This window comes from Mauremys reevesii, linkage group 5 (genome assembly GCF_016161935.1).
Source record: "Mauremys reevesii isolate NIE-2019 linkage group 5, ASM1616193v1, whole genome shotgun sequence".
NCBI lineage: Eukaryota > Metazoa > Chordata > Testudines > Geoemydidae > Mauremys > Mauremys reevesii.
This window is the reverse complement of record NC_052627.1, coordinates 15042079-15059494: the sequence shown is the minus strand read 5'-3', so window position 1 is coordinate 15059494 and position 17416 is coordinate 15042079. Positions and strand designations below refer to the sequence as shown.

At 48.9% G+C, this 17416-nt stretch overlaps 1 protein-coding gene across 1 annotated transcript; it reads left to right on the top strand.

Annotated features, from left to right (window-relative positions):
• The first annotated feature begins 12957 nt into the window (after positions 1-12957).
• Positions 12958-16981, top strand: SOWAHB (sosondowah ankyrin repeat domain family member B). Its single transcript, XM_039539432.1, has 2 exons — positions 12958-15133; positions 16112-16981. The coding sequence occupies exon 1, from the start codon at positions 13071-13073 to the stop codon at positions 15054-15056; it is 1986 nt and encodes a 661-aa protein (XP_039395366.1). The 5' UTR covers positions 12958-13070; the 3' UTR covers positions 15057-15133; positions 16112-16981.
• The last annotated feature ends 435 nt before the right edge of the window (positions 16982-17416 follow it).

Sequence of the window (17416 nt, the reverse complement as noted above, 5' to 3'; positions counted from 1 at the left end):
TTATTAACTTCAAGAATCTAGAAGGGTATTACCCAAGGAGAGAGAGAGAGCAAACAATTACATGCTGCCAAGGACAGACAATAGTATCTCTTTAAACCACTTAGCTTGGAAGAGACAAAGGAAAAGATTATAGGTGACAGGACTGTACTAAGTGTTTGTCTACATGGCGACATAGCCACTTGTCTACATTCAATATGCAACATCGGCATGTTCACTACTGTAGAACTTCAATACCTATGAAGACAGGAGGGAATCTCCCATCAGTGTTGGTAATCTCCCTTCCCCGAGAGTTGGCAGCTAGGTCAATGGAAGAATTCTTCTGTTGACCTAGCACTGTCTACACTGGGATTAGGTTGCCTTAACAACACCTCTCAGGGGTGTGAATTTTTCATACCCTTGAGCAACGTATCTGGGTCAACCTAAGTTTTTAGTGTAGCTCAGGCCTTAGTGCATGTCAAGCTAGGGTGGGCCTCTACGGCGCACTAGATGCATGTACTCCCATTTCAAACAGCAGGATGTCAAAGCGCACTACAGACCTTTTAGTGGACTGTATCAGCGTCCACACATCAATTTAGTGCATGGCAAGCTAGAGAGCTGTAGAGTCACACCCAGTTTGCTGGACAATAACTGTACACAAGCCATTATCTTTGCCTGCCTGCAGCATTGCACCAGGTTAGTCTTAGGGTGTGATTTTAAACTGATTCAGTAAACCAGTGCAAAAGGCTGCATGGACACTCATGGTTTGGTTTAAACCAGGCTTATTTTGAATCAGCTTGAATTGTTTTAAGCTAAACTGAATTTAGCCACTTTGAAACCAAATTAGAAGTGCGTCCGCGCAGGGGGTTGCACTGGATTAAGTAAACCAGTTTATCTAAAGCAGTGCAAAATTATACATATACGTGGCTTCATGATGCAAAGTATGACCCCCATCCTGAAAACACTTATGCAGCTGCTTTACTTGTAGGAGTAGTTCCATTAACTTCAAGAGCAGGCCTAAAAGTGTTTGCAAGATCAAGGACTATCTGTGTAAGAGGAGAGAGGGAAATGATGCACTGGTATAAAAAGAAGAAGTGGCTAAATTCCCAAACTAAATGCCACAGTCACCAAATGAGAAGTGGGTAAACGCCACTTACCCATGTTTATGCTTGACTGTATTACTGATGGCAATGTTCTTTGCTGGTTTTGATCAGTTCTAAGCAGGAACAAGCCTGGTTGGGAATGGTCTAAACGGAGAATGAACAGGATGTCTGAGCACTGGAAAATGCAGTCAGAAATTATTAAGGGGAACTACCACATCAGACGGGGAGGGGGAGCTTAAAAATATATCCTGCTTACACATAACTCCATTAAAACTGTCATCCTGTCTTCATAATCAAATATAGGCCTTTTAATTTTTTTTACCCTAGTAATCTATCACTCTCTCCTATTTGATCCTGTAGTTATGAGATTAGGCAGCATTAGTTGCATCTCAGTCATTTTCTCAGCAATGCACTGGTGTCATAGGCACAGGATTATGACTTCAGTGCAGGATTCATCAGAAGGAAAAGCTGGTTGAGGAGGGAGAGTGTGATTATTGGAGCTACTTTTGTTTTGAATTGTGAACAAGGGAATACAGAAAAGTTGCATCCAAATTAATTGATTTTGATAAAAAAAATAACTTTTCATAGTATTCTTATGGGGTAATCGCTTTTTAACAGTGCATACTCTCCATTCAGATGAATGTTGGTAGGATGTAAACATATGTTCATAAAATATACCCTGGGCAAGAATGAAAGAGTATATGGTACAGACAGATAGTATCAAACATTGCTATCTGTGCAGCAGAACCTCATGAAAAGTGCTGACAGATTCTTGAACAGTTCTGCTATTTGTTGCTGAACTGTAACTTTTACTGTAGCAACTTCAAGCTTCTTTATAGTGACAGTGTTATGCTTAGAGAGATACAGTAATTATAATTGTTGCCTTTGTGGAAGTATCTGTGTAGTACAACGTGTTACATCACCCAGTATGATAGATTACTGCAACTGATACCTAATGGTATAGAATCAGTCCCCTGAATGAATACAAGTACATAGTTTACCTCCTTGAGAGCCAGGCCTGCAAACACTTATGCCCGTCTGATGCTGATAAATTTTTGCAGGGTCTGACCCTTAATTGTTATAGCCATAGTTAAAACAACCGACAATAAAAACTGCGTGTGTGTGATTGTGATTTATCGTCATCATGATATACGTATGGTGTTTGCAAAGCCTGCATGTTTCATGATGTTTGTGGATATGTGGTTATATAAGCCAAACACCTAAAAGATCTGCAGTTATATGGGATACCAGCATGCCACTGACGCAACGTAAGACATGACGGGCCTGTCTTGCGGTTAAGGCTTGGTTCCATCATGGACTTCTTGTGTGACCTAGGTCATATAACCCAGGGTCTGATCCAAAGCCCACCCAAGTCAATGACTTTCTATTGACTTCAATGAGCCTTAGATCAGGGCCTCAGTCCCCCTGTGCCTAAATTCCCTATTTCAGTTACCGTCCCACCCTTTGTCTACTTAGATTGTAAAGTTTTGGGGACAGAGACCCACTTACCGTGTGTGTGTGTGTGTGTATATAACACCTAGCACAGTGGGGCCCCAATCTCATCTGAGCCTCTAGGCGCTACTGTAATACATCTCAATAATAATAATAAAGATTAAGGACCCCATTCTTTACTGGGAGATGGGCTCCAGTGGCCTTCAGCCATGCGATAAATGCAGGTATCTAGTATAATTTCACTTTAAGTGGTTTTTGATATTTTTGTTTCAATGCAGCACATTCAGGGGTGGCAGGTTTGCAGACATTTTGGTGGTGCCCAGAACCTGCCCCCCACCTGCCTAAGGCTCTGGGAGGGAGATTGGGTGGGGGGAGGAGGTCTGGGGTGCAAGCCTTGGGCTGGGGCAGGGGATTGGGGTGCAGGACGGTGAGAGGTTGGGCTCTGGGAGGGATTTTGGGTGGGGAAGGGAGTCTGGGGTGCAGGCTCTGGGATGGAGTTTGGGTGCTGGGTGCAGGCTCCTGGCTGGGGCAGGCTCTGGGATGGAGTTGGGGTGTAGGCTCCGGGCTGCGGCAGGGGGTGGGAGTGCAGGAGGGGGTGAGGGGTGCAGGCTCTGGGATGGAGTTTGGGAGCTGGGTGCGGGCTCCAGGCTAGGGCAGGAGGTGGGGTGCAGGAGGGAATGAGCTGTGCAGGCCCTAGGACAGAGTTTGGGTGCTGTCTCTGAGTTGGGGGTACAAGCTCTGGGAATGAGTTTGGGGACAGTAGGGGTTGAGGAGGGAGGGGGTGCAGGCTCTGGAACGGAGTTTGGGTGCAGGCTCTGGGTGTGGGTGCAAGCTCTGGGAGGGAGCTTGGGGATGGGAGAGGGTGCGGAGGGAGGGGGTGCAGGCTCGGAGAAGGAGTTTGGGGGCCAGAAGGGTTGCAGAGGGAGGGGATGCAGGCTCTGGGAAGGAGTTTGCACCCCCGTGTTCATCTTTATAAAATGTTGTGTGGTATCCAATGCGAAGTTTGTCATGTTGGGTGTCTTCTGAAGGCTAATGCTGCACTGAGCATTGTTATAGTAATGTTATAGGTTGTAATTTCATTTATATAGTTATGAGGCTGAGGGCTTGGCTACACTTGCAAGTTGCAGCGCTGGTAGAGGCTTTCCAGCACTGCAATTAGTAACTGTCCACGCCTGCAAGGCACATCCAGCGCTGCAACTCCCTGGCTGCAGCGCTGGCTGTACACCTGGCCAGGTTGGGGTGTAGCGATTGCAGCGCTGGTGATCCAGCGCTGCTCATCAAGTGTGGACACACACCAGCGCTTTTATTGGCCTCCAGGGAATAAGGAGATATCCCAGAATGCTTTTAACTAAATTACTCCCTTTGTTTTGTTATGCAGCCTCTCTTTGTTTTGTTGTGAACCTCCGGAGCGCCGTTTCTACCGGAGCTGCTTATCAGCTCCTGTTTGCTGTGATCAATCTGTGAACAATCAAATGAGATCCTCCTCCCTGTTGTGAACGAGCTCTGTGGAGCTCCTCCGTTGCCGCTGCTGCTATCTAAAAAACAAACAGAGCTCCTGCATCCGAAAAAGTGGGTATTCACCCACGAAAGCTCATGCTGCAAAACGTCTGCTAGTCTATAAGGTGCCACAGGATTCTTTGCTGCTTTTACAGAACCAGACTAACACGGCTACCCCTCTGATGTTTGCTGTGATCATCTGTACCTGGCTGTAAACAATCAAATGAGAGGCAGACAGGGAAACAGCGGGGAGTCGTGTTTGCAATTAAGAGTTAAGACTAAGGGGTCGGAAAAATGTTCTGATTTTTCAAGTCAGGAAGCTAACACACAGTGTTGGCTCCAAAAATCTACTCTCTCTCTCCCCCGCTCCCTGTCACACTAGACCCCACTCCACCCCCCCTCTTTTGAAAAGCACGTTGCGGCCACTTGAACACTGGGATAGCTGCCCATAATGCATCACTCCCAACAGCGCTGCAAATGCTGCAAATGTGGCCACACACCAGCACTGGTAGCTGTGAGTGTGGCCACACACCAGTGCTGCTCCTACACAGCTGGATGACCAGCGCTGCAAACTACCAGTGCTGCAAACTGTAAGTGTAGCCAAGCCCTGAAAATGTGTCCTCATGGCTTAAAACAAGCCCAGTCAAAACTCTCCAGGAACTCAGAGGCAGTTCACACCTCATCAGGGTATGTATGGGACAAACCCAGCCCAGCCTCACAGGAACAAAGGACACTGGCTTCGGCAGCAACAAAGGATCTGTTGGACTCTCGGATGAGTCACCCCCCTTCCCTTGGTCAGTGTGGGACTGCGATGAAGTAATACTCACCTGACCCTGAAAGGGGGGCAAAGAAAAGAGGGAAGAAAGACCATGATAAAAAGGAGAGATGTTTATGGATCTTGGGTAGCAGATAGAATACCCCTGGCTGGACCCCCCAACCTGAAGCAAATACTCACCAGCAACTACACACCACTCAACAAAAACACTAACCCAGGAACCAAACCCTGCAACAAACCCCGGTGCCAACTCTGTCCACATATCTATTCAAGGGACACCATCATAGGACCCAGCCACATCAGCCACACCATCTGGGGCTCATTCACCTGCACATCTACCAATGTGATATATGCCATCATGTGCCAGCAGTGCCCCTCTGCCATGTACATTGGCCATACCGGACAGTCTCTACGCAAAAGAATAAATGGACACAAATCGGACATCAAGAATTATAACATTCAAAAACCGGTAGGAGAACACTTCCATCTCCCTGGACACTTAATAACAGACTTAAAATGGGCAATTCTTCACCAAAGAAACCTTCAAAAACAGACTTCAATGAGAAACTGCCGAGCTGGAATTAATTTGCAAACTGGACACCAGATTAGGCCTGAATAAAGACAGGGAATGACTGGGTCACTACAAAAAGTAATTTTCCCTCTGGTGATACTCACACCTTCTTGTCAACTGTTGGAAATGGGCCACATCCACCCTAATTGAATTGGCCTCATTAGCACTGACCCCCGCACTTGGTAAGGCAACTCCCATCTTTTCATGTGCTGTATATTTATACCTGCTACTGTATTTTTCACTCCATGCATCTGATGAAGTGGGTTACAGCCCATGAAAGCTTATGCCCAAATAAATGTGTTGGTCTGTAAGGTGCCACAAGGACTCCTCGCTGTTGTTCCTAGGGTTGTGTCTGGGACCGGAAATACTGGCTAGTGTCATTCGGTTGCACAATCCAAGGAACATTTTACATGCTACAGGCTGTGTGTGAACAGCCCAGGAGTGGGGGTTCTCACAGCAGAGCAGGGGAAGGCTGGCTCCCAGAATCAGGGATTGGAGTGGCCTAGCAGATCACTGGTCCAGATAACACCAGGGGAACATCACAGCCAGCCAATAAACACAGCAGCAAACTTCATTCCACTCCAAAGCCCCACACCCTCACCCATCCCTGGAAACCTTATCAAACAGGTGGTTTTTAAATACTGCAATATAATAGATGGTTGTATCACCTACTTTGTTCAAAGTGTTTTCCAAACAGAGAAAGACTCTGTCTCTGTGCTTTTAAATATTACTGAAAGTAAGAAAAAGATCTTTGTAGTCCCATTGCTCTGTTTCTTCTCTCTTCGTCCTGTTGGATGTTATGCTGAGTTGCAGCCAGGCTAAGGTGCCTATCCTGCAAGCTGTTGCACTCGGTTCGGGGTTCCCGTCCAGAGACCCCGGCTTGCTGAGCTCATGGCTGATGTCCCAGCGAACATCTCCTTAGTCTTCGATTAAAGCTACCGAAGAGCGCTAAAAAAAAAAAAAAAGCTGCAGACCACTGCTCACTCTCTATCCCCACGGAAGTTAATAGGGCTCATGTGCACACACATGAAAGGGTCTCCCCAGGTGGATAGCTTGCAGGATCAGGGCTAAAATAAGCAACTTCTATTTTGACCGAGACTAGAGGTTAACTAAGCTACAAGACATACGGCTTATATTGATTTGGGGGAGAAAAATGTCAAAATTGAAGCTTAAAATGTACATTCTGATACAGCCATAACTAACATTGCGAATATCACTGTGATAACAGTAATGAACATTGAAATGAAACTTCTCGTACATAAGGCTAAAAGAAACCTGCATGAGTGGGGAAAAGCTGCAAGATTTAGAAGCCTGCTTCCCTCCTGCATTATGCCAGTAACACAATGAGATTTTGATGTAAGATACTGAATGCTCTGGTCCAATCTAGCTAAGCACATGGTTAACTTTAAGCATGTGACCAGTCCTACTGAAGTCAATGGGACAGCACAGATTCTCCCAGCAAAGCATGCACATAAGTGCTTTCCTGGATCAGACCAGATCACCTTGCAGGATTGTGTGCTGAGTTACACCAGCATGAAACCGGAGTAACGCTGTGATGAATCAGGCCCACCAGGTCTTTTCAGTAGTTTTTGCTGTTTTCCCCCAAAAATGTTCAGTCATGTGGTTGGGAAGATAACCTTCCATTTAGAAACCTGTTCAGCAGTGTCCTTTGAGTCAGCTGTCACACAGACTACTAGAGAAATGTCTCTGATGAGAAGAATGACAGTTCCCCCATTCAATTGAGTGGGGCAATGAAAATGAGAATGGGTTTAGAATTACATTGCTATCATTCAGAAGGATGCAGAAGTGCTTCACAACCACTTACCAACTCTGAGGCCTAATTCAATTTGCAATTTGGATGATAACATTGTTAATTATTTCACAGCTGAGATCTAGCTAATGCACTTATCTGATGTTGCTGGATGTACCTGTCATCTTCTGGAGGTTCCACTCACTTGAAAGGACTTTGTATGGGAATAAGGCTGCAAATTTTCAGTATTCAGTAGACAGATGCTTGCCAGTCCTTAAGAAATTACGGTAAAATATCATCAGAAGTATTGAATATCTAGAGGTCACTCAGGGAACTTTGTATGCAGTGTTGGTCCCAGGATATTAGAGAGACAAGGTGGGTGAGGTGTATCTTTGTATTGGACTAACTTCTGTTGGTGAGAGGAGAAGCTTCCACAGAGCTCTTCTTCAGGTCTGGAAAATATACTCAAGAGCGTCACTGCTAAACACAAGGTGGAACAGATTGTTTAGCAAAAGTCATTTATTTCAAAAGGACCATTCAAGGCGAAGTAGCCCATTACCACTTCTCCAATCATAGGGGGGGGGAAAAAGGTAAAAATACTGGAAGGGGGGTGATAAGTGGGTTATAGAGGGTTGCAATTAGCCAGAAATCCAGTGTCTATTCACTCCATGATTTTTAGTCCCTACCAAAGTTTTGAATTTAAGCTCCCAGGCTCCTCTTCCGAAGGTGTTGTGCAGGTTTCCTTTGAGGCTGAGAGACCAGATATAGAGCGATCGCTTCATGAAAAAATGTTCACCCGCAGGTGATAGGGTGTTTTCGTCTTGTATCATTTTCCTGTGTGAATTCAGTTGAAGGTGTAAGTGATTGTCTAGTTTCACCCCCATAGTTGTCATTGGGGCATTTAGTGCACTGGCTGAGATACACCACATGTTTTGATAGGCATGTATAGGACCCATGAATCTTGAAAGGTGTGTTGGGAGGGGGGTGTTGATTATTGTTGCAATGGAGATATGTCTGCATGTAGGCACCAACTCCATGGGTGTTCCGGGGCTGGAGCACCCACAGGAAAAAAAAAATGATGGCAGGCAGCCTCCCTACCAGAACCTCCCCCTTCCCCCAGCACTTCCTGCTCGCCGGCAGGCCCCACAGATCAGTGACTCTCCCCTCCCTCCCAGTGCCTACTGCCTGCCGCGGATCAGCTGTTTCGCCGTGTCAGGAGGCACTGCGGGGAGGAGCAAGGACGCAGAGTGCTCAGGGGACGGGCAGAACTGGGTGGCGAAGGGGTGGGAAGAGGTGAGGGGCTGAAGCTGGGGTGGGAAGCAGCAGGGCGGGGGTGGGACCTTGTGGTGGAGAGGGGGCGGGGCCTGGGCAGAGCCAGGGGGAGCACCCCCGGGCAGATTAGAAACTTGGCGCCTATGTATCTGCAGGTTTTGCATCTTTCATTCTGGCAGGGTCTGGTGCCACTTTGAGTTGGTATGTCCTGGCCAGTGGAGAGCTTGCTTCTGATAATGAGCTTGGTGTGTTTGGGGTTTTTTGGAGGGGGTGTGTGGGGGGGTTCAGATAAAGATTTATTTCAAGATGTGGTCCTCATCAAGTATGTGTTGTGATTGTTTGGTGATACCCTGTATGGTTTCCAGTGTGGGGTGGTAGGTGACAACTAGAAGTGCGTAGTCAGGCGGGATGGGGAGATTATTTCTGTATGGAAGCAGGTTCTCTCAGGATTTTTGGGTGGCCCATTCCATGATGTTATCTACTTCTCCGGTGGAGTGCCCTTATTTGGTGAAGACAGCTTTAAGTGTGTTAAGGTGTGTATCCCAGACTTTTGCCTTGGAGCATATTGTGTGGTATTGGAGTGCCTGGCTGTAGATAACAGATTTCTTGGGGTGTCTGGGGTGGTTACTGGGTTAGTGAAGATAGCTGTGGTGATCCATGGGTTTCTTGTGTGTAGTTGTCTGTATGAGTCCATTGCTGATGCCGATCATGGTGTTGAGGAAGTTGATGCTAGTGTGGGAGTGTTCCCGAGAGAGTTTGGAAGGGTGATAGTTATTGAAGTTCTGGTGGAAATTTATGAGGAAGTTTAGGTTGTCTGTCCAGAGCATGACAATATTTTTGAGGTAGCTCAGGTATATAATTGGTTTTGTGGTGTATGTGTCCAAAAATTCTTCTCTCAAGGCCCATGAAGAGATTGGCATATTGGGGGGCCATCCAAGAACCCATGTCTGTTCCCATGGATTGGACAAAGCATTGTTGTATGTAAAATTGTTATCTGTGAGGATGAAATGGATGACTCTGGTGATGTGTTTGGGGTGGATGCCTGAGGGTGGTCCATTATCCTATGGATATTTGAGTCAGGCAGTGATGCGGTCTTTGTGAGGGAAATTGGCGTATAAGGAGGTGACATACGCGGTGGCAAGGATGGTGTTCTGAGGGAGGATGTTAATGTTGCAGTTTCTGGAGGAAGCTAGACCTTTGTGGGGTGAGTGGTTTGAGGATGGGTTTCTATGAGTCCTGTTCTTTCAATAAGAGTGCTGTGGCCAGATGGGTCTGCCTGGGTTCCCTTGTTTGTATATTTTGGAAAGTATGTAGAAGGCGGGTTGGGTTCATGGAGGATGAAATTGTAGAGTTTCTCAAGGACCTGTTTGGAGAAGGATTTGATGATATCCTTAAATTCCTGGGGAAATTGTGGTGTGGGCTCTTTGCGTTCTTTATAGTAGGTGGTGTCAGAGAGTTGTTGGTTGGCCTCATTAATATAGTCATCACGGTTGAGGTCACTGCTGGTTTGATCACTATTTGGTGGCTGAATTTCAGGGGCTGTAGCACTGTCCTCTTGGCCATGGTGATTGTGATGGATGTGATGTTTGTTAAGGATTTCACAGTCAATTCTTTTTCAGTGTAATGACCAAGAGTGTGGTTTCATCTGTTGTGGGATGTCCAGTCAGATGATGATTTTCCTTATGACAGTCAGTGAGAATGTAGTAATTGTGGGTGGTGTTATCATTGTTGTGAAAGAATTCTTTGAGGCAGAGTCAGTGGAAGAAGTCTTCTAGTTCTCCACATATTAGTAGGTATCAGGTTCTGTGGTGGGGCAGAAATTCAGTCTCTTGCAGAATACAGATAATTCAGCTCCACTTAGGGGTAGATTTTGTAAACTGCTGGTGTCGGGGTGTTGTGTAGTGTCTATGTGGTAAGTCCTGGTGCCATGTTTTCTGATGGAGATGCTGTTCTATGGGTTGTGGAGTTGTAGTTGTCTCCCCTTTTTGTTTTAGTGGTTGGATGGCTGTCATGAGTTATTTTTTCCTAATTGTTTTGGGTTTCTCGTATGATTTCCAGGCAAGTTTCCTGGTTTTTTCTTCCAGTGTGTGGGAAAAAGTGATGATTTCCTGTCTGAGGCAGTCCCTTCTGGAGTACGCAAGGGGCAGAAAGTGGTTCCTCAGTTTTCCTGAAGTCTGTCTGCAGAGCTGTTCAGCATATTTGGAGTTGTTGTACGTAGTGGTCAAAGGGGAATTTTGTAGGTTTTCTATAAAACTAGTCCAGCAGCACTGGGAGTTCACTTTAAACCCTTTCCTGCCAACTGCCCTCCTAGGCTGCAATCTTGTAACCGATAGCATGCAACTCGAGTGCTAAGTGCATGCCGGGCCCCATTAACTTTATGAGGCTCACAGCAATGTGCCTATACACTGTCAGTTGCAGAATAATAGTATTTGTCAGCCTTCCTTGAAATACTCCCTTGAATGCCAGTATCCTACACATTAGACATTGTGCCTCACATACCTAGTGTCTTATGCAATAGGAAGGAATTTGATAATAAATACTTATGAATGAGAGTCTCTCTCTCCTTGCATCTTACAATGAAATCTGGCACTAAAATATAAGAGTGGATTTCTATTATTCTTGACTTCACTTCTCCCTCAGTCAATCCTTCCATCTCAAAACACATACATTTTTTCAGATTAAATCCATCCAGTTGCAAATCACATTCCTGTCTGAAAATTGCATACCTGTAAGTAACACTTAAGATTACTATAACTGTCAGGAGTTACAGAAATAAATGTATTTTACTCTGATGTTTCAAGTTTTTAACTTTATTTTAGTTTGCTCTATTTTCCCTGTGTTGCTGATCAGTTACACTCTAATCCTGGAACAGCATCTGCTAGTATGGGCCTATGCTTCACCCTCTGATATCAGTGGGATACAACAAGGATGCATGGGACTCGGCTTGGGTGCTGGGAAAACATGCCCATTATAGGAGCAAGGTTTTCAGCCCTGATTCTGCAAATACCTAGCCACCCGAGTAACTGTCACTCATGAAAAAACAATGAGGAGTCCTTGTGGCACCTTAGAGACTAACAAATTTATTTGGGCATAAGCTTTCATGGGCTAGAACCCACTTCATCAGATGCATGAAGTGGAAAATACAGTAGGCAGGTATAAATACAGAACCCATGAAAAGATGGTAGTTACCTTATCAAGTGGGGGGGGGGGGTCAGTGCTAATTAGGCCAATTCAATTAGAGTGGATGTGGCCCATGGACACAAATCAGACATCAAGAATTGTAACATTCAAAAATCAGTAGGAGAGCACTTCAGTCTCCCTGGACACTCAATAACAGACTTAAAAGTGGCAATTCTTCAACAACAACAAAATTACAAAACAGACTCCAATGAGAAACTGCAGAACTGGAATTAATTTGCAAATGTGACACCATCAAATCAAACCTGAATAAAGCCTGGGAGTGGCTGGGTCACTACAAAAAATAATTTTCCCTCTGGTGATACTCACACCTTCTTGTCAACTGTTGGAAATGGGCCACATCCACCCTAATTGAATTGGTCTCATTAGCACTGACCCCCCCTCCCCACTTGTTAAGGCAACTCCCATCTTTTCATGGGCTGTGTATTTATACCTGCCTACTATATTTTGCACTCCATGCATCTGAAGAAGTGGGTTCTAGCCCACGAAAGCTTATGCCCAAATAAATTTGTTAGTCTCTGATGTGCCACAAGGACTCCTTGTTGTTTTTGCTGATACAGACTAACACAGCTACCCCCTCTGAAACCTGTCACTCATGAGCTACTCAGCTGTGCAAAGTTACTCCTAAATGTTTGCCTGAGGGCCTTCATCAGTTTCTCATGGAAAAACCCTTATGCATACCTAGTGCTTGATCTGAAGGCCATTTGACTTTAAAAATCTCTAACTCAGGCCCTTGAACTTCATCAGAGGAGCAGAAACCCCCTCAGAGCACATGTTAAATGTAATTTCATTTTGTTCATATCATTTTACTCTGTGTTGTTTTCTGTTTACACATCAAATCACACACCTTTTTAAAAACAAAGTGGTTTGGGGTTTTGTTTTAAACTCAGGCCATACTACTTTAAGAAACTAGATTATATTTCAAAATGGAATTGACCGCAACCCTTTAACCTGCAGAAATGCCACAGAAAATGGCGGGGGGAGTTTCACAAAATCTGTTCCCCCCAGATTTATATTATCCCACCACCTCCCCCTCCATATGAAACTTACGTGTGACACCCCTTTGACTGAACCTCAGGCAAAACACACAATTCAACCACAACATTCCCCCCACCTTCTTTCGGTGACCTCCGGAGGGTGGCTGTGATGAAAGGAAACGCGAGGGAGCAGGGAAAGGTGAAAGTAAAAACAACAACTTGCCTACAGGTGAGAGCGGAGTTTCTCTGCCTCGTTCCCTCGCTGGGCTCACGCCTATACACGCACTTGGCGTGAAAGCAGGAGAGGGCTCATGCCTGGGAGAGGGGAGGAGCTGGCTGCGGGGGAGGAGCGGAGGGCGCAGGTGAAACTGACTCCGGGAGGAACTTTATCAGGGACTGGTCTCAGGGAGCCGGGGAGCGTCGCGCTGCCCAGGAGAGGGGGTAGCCCCCGCTGCTGCCCAGGTGTCTGTGACACGCAGCGGGAGCCGGGGGCAGAGCCATGGCCCGGGAGCTGAGCCAGGAGGAGCTGCTGGATTTCCTCTGCCAGGCTGGGGGGCGAGTGACCAACGCCGCCTTGCTGGGGCACTTCAGGCGCTTCCTGCGGGACCCCGGGCCGGCCGGGCAGGTGCAGCGGCGCCGGGAGCAGTTCAAGAGCCTGGTGAACTCGGTGGCCACGGTGCGGCAGGAGGCGGGCGGCGGCCCCAAGTACGTGGTGCTGAGGAAAAGGTACCGGGACCTGCTGGGCGAGGAGCTGGGGCCACCTGCCGCGGAGCCGCCCCCAGGGCCCGGGCGGGGCCAGGGGCAGGGCCTCGCCGGTGCCTCCCCAGGGAAGGAGGCGGCTCCTCCAGCCGCCCGGCCGGGGAGCGGAGCGGGCTCCCCGGGAGGCCAGGGCGGCGGGGCGCACGCCGGGCTCCGGGAGCAGCAGCGCCCGGCACCCCCCGGCCGCCTCCCCCGGGATCATCCCCGTGTCTGCCCGGGCGGAGCGGGCCGGGGGGCTCCCGGCCTCCGCCAGGCTAACTCGGGGAGGCAGGGAGCGGAGCCGCCTCCTGCCCCGGCTCGGGCCGCCGGCGGCCAGGGTCCCCCCCCGGAGCGCTGCGCCCCGTGCCCGGAGCTGCGCCCTCCCCGGGCTGCCCTGCGCGCCCTCCCTGGGCTGCCCTGCGCTCCCGCCGGGCTCCAGCAGCAGCAGCGGATCCAGGAGTGGGTGGAGAGAAGCCGGGATGCGGGGCAGGCGGCCCGGGACAGCTGCTCCGCTCCTCGCTCGCCCGACGGCACCTGCCCCGGCCCGGCCCGGCCGCTCCCCGCGGCTGGCTGGAGATACCCCCCGCCCGTCTTCAGGAGCATCCGCTGCCAGCTGGCCCTGCAGGACCTGGAGGATTTCGTGGAGCAGGCGAGCCCCGGGAGCGAAGAGGGCGGTGGCACCGGCAGCGAGGGGAGCGACTCCCCGCAGGAGGCGGGGGACAGGGGTGCCAGCCCCGCCGGGGGAGCAGGCGAAGCGCCCAGGGACCCAGGGGCGCTAGACTCACGCTGCCAGCAGCTCAGCAATGGGGCACCCAGCGACCGCAGCCAGCGCAGAGCCAACCGGCAGGTGGTGGAGGTGAATGGCACCGCGCCCTGCACCCACCACTCCTTCAGGAGCAAGAGCGCCCGCGGGAGCAGCAGGGTGTCCTCCTCCGAGGATGAGCTGAGGGAGCAGGACCAGGGGAGGAGAGGCCGCCGCCGGCGGAGGTCCAGGAAGATGGCCAAGGGGGCAATACTGGCTTCCCCAGGTGTGGACACTCCCCTCACTTTCCAGTACTTGGGCTCTGTGCAAAGACAGATTTGTGGGCCCACAGAGGAGGCGCTGCCAGTTCCCCAGAGGCCTCTGGACCCCGGGCCCTCCTCCGTGCCCCTAGACCCCAGGGAACACAACTGGATTGTCATGGTGGCTGCTGGCTCCTGGGTGCAGGTCCAGGCACTCTTCCTGGAAGATCCCCAGCTTGCTTTGCAGAGGGACTTTATCTCGGGCTACACCGCCCTTCACTGGATCGCCAAACATGGAGCCAGCCAAGTGCTCCAGGACTTGGTCAGCGGGGCCGAGAAAGCGGGCACCCCCCTGGATGTGAATGTGAAATCCAGCTGTGGCTACACCCCATTGCACCTCGCGGCCATCCACGGACACCAGAGGATCATGAAGCTGCTGATCCAGAAGCTGAACTCCAAGGTCCATGTGCGGGACAGCAGTGGGAAGAGGCCTTGGCAATACCTGAGCAGCTCAACCTCTGGAGAAATGTGGCAGCTGCTGGGCGCTCCCAAGGGCAAGACCATCTTCCCTACCCAGCCCTTAGTCAGACGCTCCTCACCCCCCAGAAAGGCCAAGAGCCAGGAGGTGGCCAGGAGCATCAGCAGGAAAACCTCCCTCGCGGCCTGCCTGAAACCAAAGCACATGAAATGGAAAATGGCTACCAAGTACCCTGCCCTGAGGGAGCAGGAGGAGTGTAGCGACTGACAAGGCAGCCGAGCCAGCCCAAAGTGGGGAGCACATGGACAAGCCTTGGGTAGAGGCTACAGAGACCTTCTAGGCAGGTTGTTTGCACAATGCACATTGTTTGCACAATGCGGGGTCAGGCTAGAGGTGGAGGAGAGGGGGGCACTTTAACTCTTACACTTTAACTACTTCTGGATCCTTTTCTGGCCTATTTTAATAGAAAATCCATCTAGAAACCTTTTGTCCAATGAGCTAATGCTGTGACAACTACCTGCCATAGGAGACAGCCAACTTTGGGAGGCAGCTGGGGGCACTCGCTCCCTGAAGCTTAGCCATGACCTGCAACTGAGTTACTTGACTCCCCCCCCAGCCCATGGCCCCTAGTTCAGGCAGTTAGTCTCAGAAGCAGTTCTTTAGATGCTGGAAAGGTGGGGCGGGGGTGAAAGCTATGCAAGGGAGTAAGTAGTGATCACAGGAAGAAAAGATTTGAGGAAACCCTAAATCATCCCTATTTGACCTGGCCTCCAGATTGAAACCAAGAGCAGAGTGTGAGCCAAAACTCATCTTCAGGTACTTCCTGCTGTGGAGGGAGATCATCACCCAAACAATAAGATAAATATTCACATGTCACGGGGGAGGGGATGATAAGGCTGTTAAATTGGAACATCACGTGCACTATGCTAGTTGCCAGCTCAGATGAATTATTTGCCTGCAGAAGGGTGTGTGAGGAGAGACTGGAGATTCTTCCCTTGGGAATGTTAATGAGAGATGAGGAATCCCTGGCACCTAGAGACCCAACCTTTAACGCTGCTTTGATGAAAATCCAAGCCTTGTTGTTTTCAGTGCAGATCAAAAGAGTGACTGAAAAAGGCACTGTCACAAAGATGAGAAATAGGGCTAATCTGTTTAAAAAACAATGTTTTTAAATTAACAAGGTTCATAAAGCGTGTGGTTTTTTTAAATAATGTGGATTCATTAGTCATTAATCACGCTGCCAGTTAGTGTTAAAACGTTTTCTGGAAAGAAAATGATCAACAAAGCAGGGTGTCTGATGTTCTTATTCTTTTCATCCACAGCTGAGGAATCTTTGAGGGCATTCACATCTTCCTAACACAACACACACAGGCAACAATCCTGCTCCTTGGGTCCTGGGCTACTTGTCCAATGCCAGCTTTGTTCGTTCTGTTGCATTTATGCCATCTACCCGTCTTTCATATTTGCACAGGCAATTATTCCTAAATGCACCTGGCTGGCTTTTGATAGTTTTGAAAATTAGAGGAATTCTCCATTTGAATATTCTATGCAACAAGTTGTGGGGTGGGGGTGGTCCCCTCCTCCCCCAGGAACTGTGTAAAACATATACCATAGTTAAACCTGAAACAAGAATGTTAATCCTAGTTACGGTGCTGCTATGTGTTTAGCAGTTGCACTTCATGGTGGGTAATGAAAACAGACCAGCTCATTTCTGTTCTAGGTTTTCTCTCACAGGCACAATGCTCTGAAGTCTTGGGTTGCATGTGGGGCTGGGGGGACTGTTCCTGTTTACAGGGGCTGGTTTTTGTGTTTTGTTTTTCTTCAGTTTAAAAGAAATATTTCATGGGTCTAAAGCTTTGGAATAATATTCTACAAAACCTAAATTGGGGGGGCACGTTTAGACACTGGCCCTTTAACCTTGATGGATTTTAATATTTCAAGCAAGGCCTTAACTTAAAGCCCTAGTCTCAAAGAGCGTGTGGAAAGCACCCTGCAATTCCCAGAGGCCTTTTGTCTGTGAAGTCCCTGGCTGGGGTGGAGGGAGGAGCAGACACTCTAGGGTGTGACATTCATTCCAGAGCTGGTTCATTCCAAGCCACTCCCCACCCACCTTTACAGTGTTCAGCACCCCTGGGTGTGCTAACCGCCTGCTGCTGTACCTCCCTGCTCACGTGAGAGGTGACACATTTCATCTGATCCCTCAACACCCCCCCCCCCCAACAGGGTACGGCATGCTGAGGGGAGGGGCCATGAAGGAGATCTTGTACCTATGCTACATATTGTAGAGGGGGGGCCCTTGACCGGTCCCCTGAAGGTGGAAGGCCACAATAGCAGCCCATGAGGGTCACGGCCACAGCAGGGCTATGGATTAAGACAGACATTTATGCAGATTTTTCTATCATGTAGGTTTAGTAGGGCCAAGGCAGCCTTGCTCACTTACCCACTTATTCCCTGACAAATATCCCTGCAGCCTGGGCCTGATTCCCTTCCCCACGATATGAGTGACTCCCACTTCCTGCGGCTGGAGAATTGGTCCCTGTAGCATTCACTCCTGTGGGCCCTGCTTGATCCCGGCTGTCCCTGTTGGGGGTAGATGAGCAGAGCTACGGCCCAGAGGGGTCGATAAG

Excerpts from the sequence above, each read along its gene's own strand:
- SOWAHB (XM_039539432.1), top strand. The coding sequence starts at position 13,071 with ATGGCCCGGGAGCTGAGCCAGGAGGAGCTGCTGGATTTCCTCTGCCAG.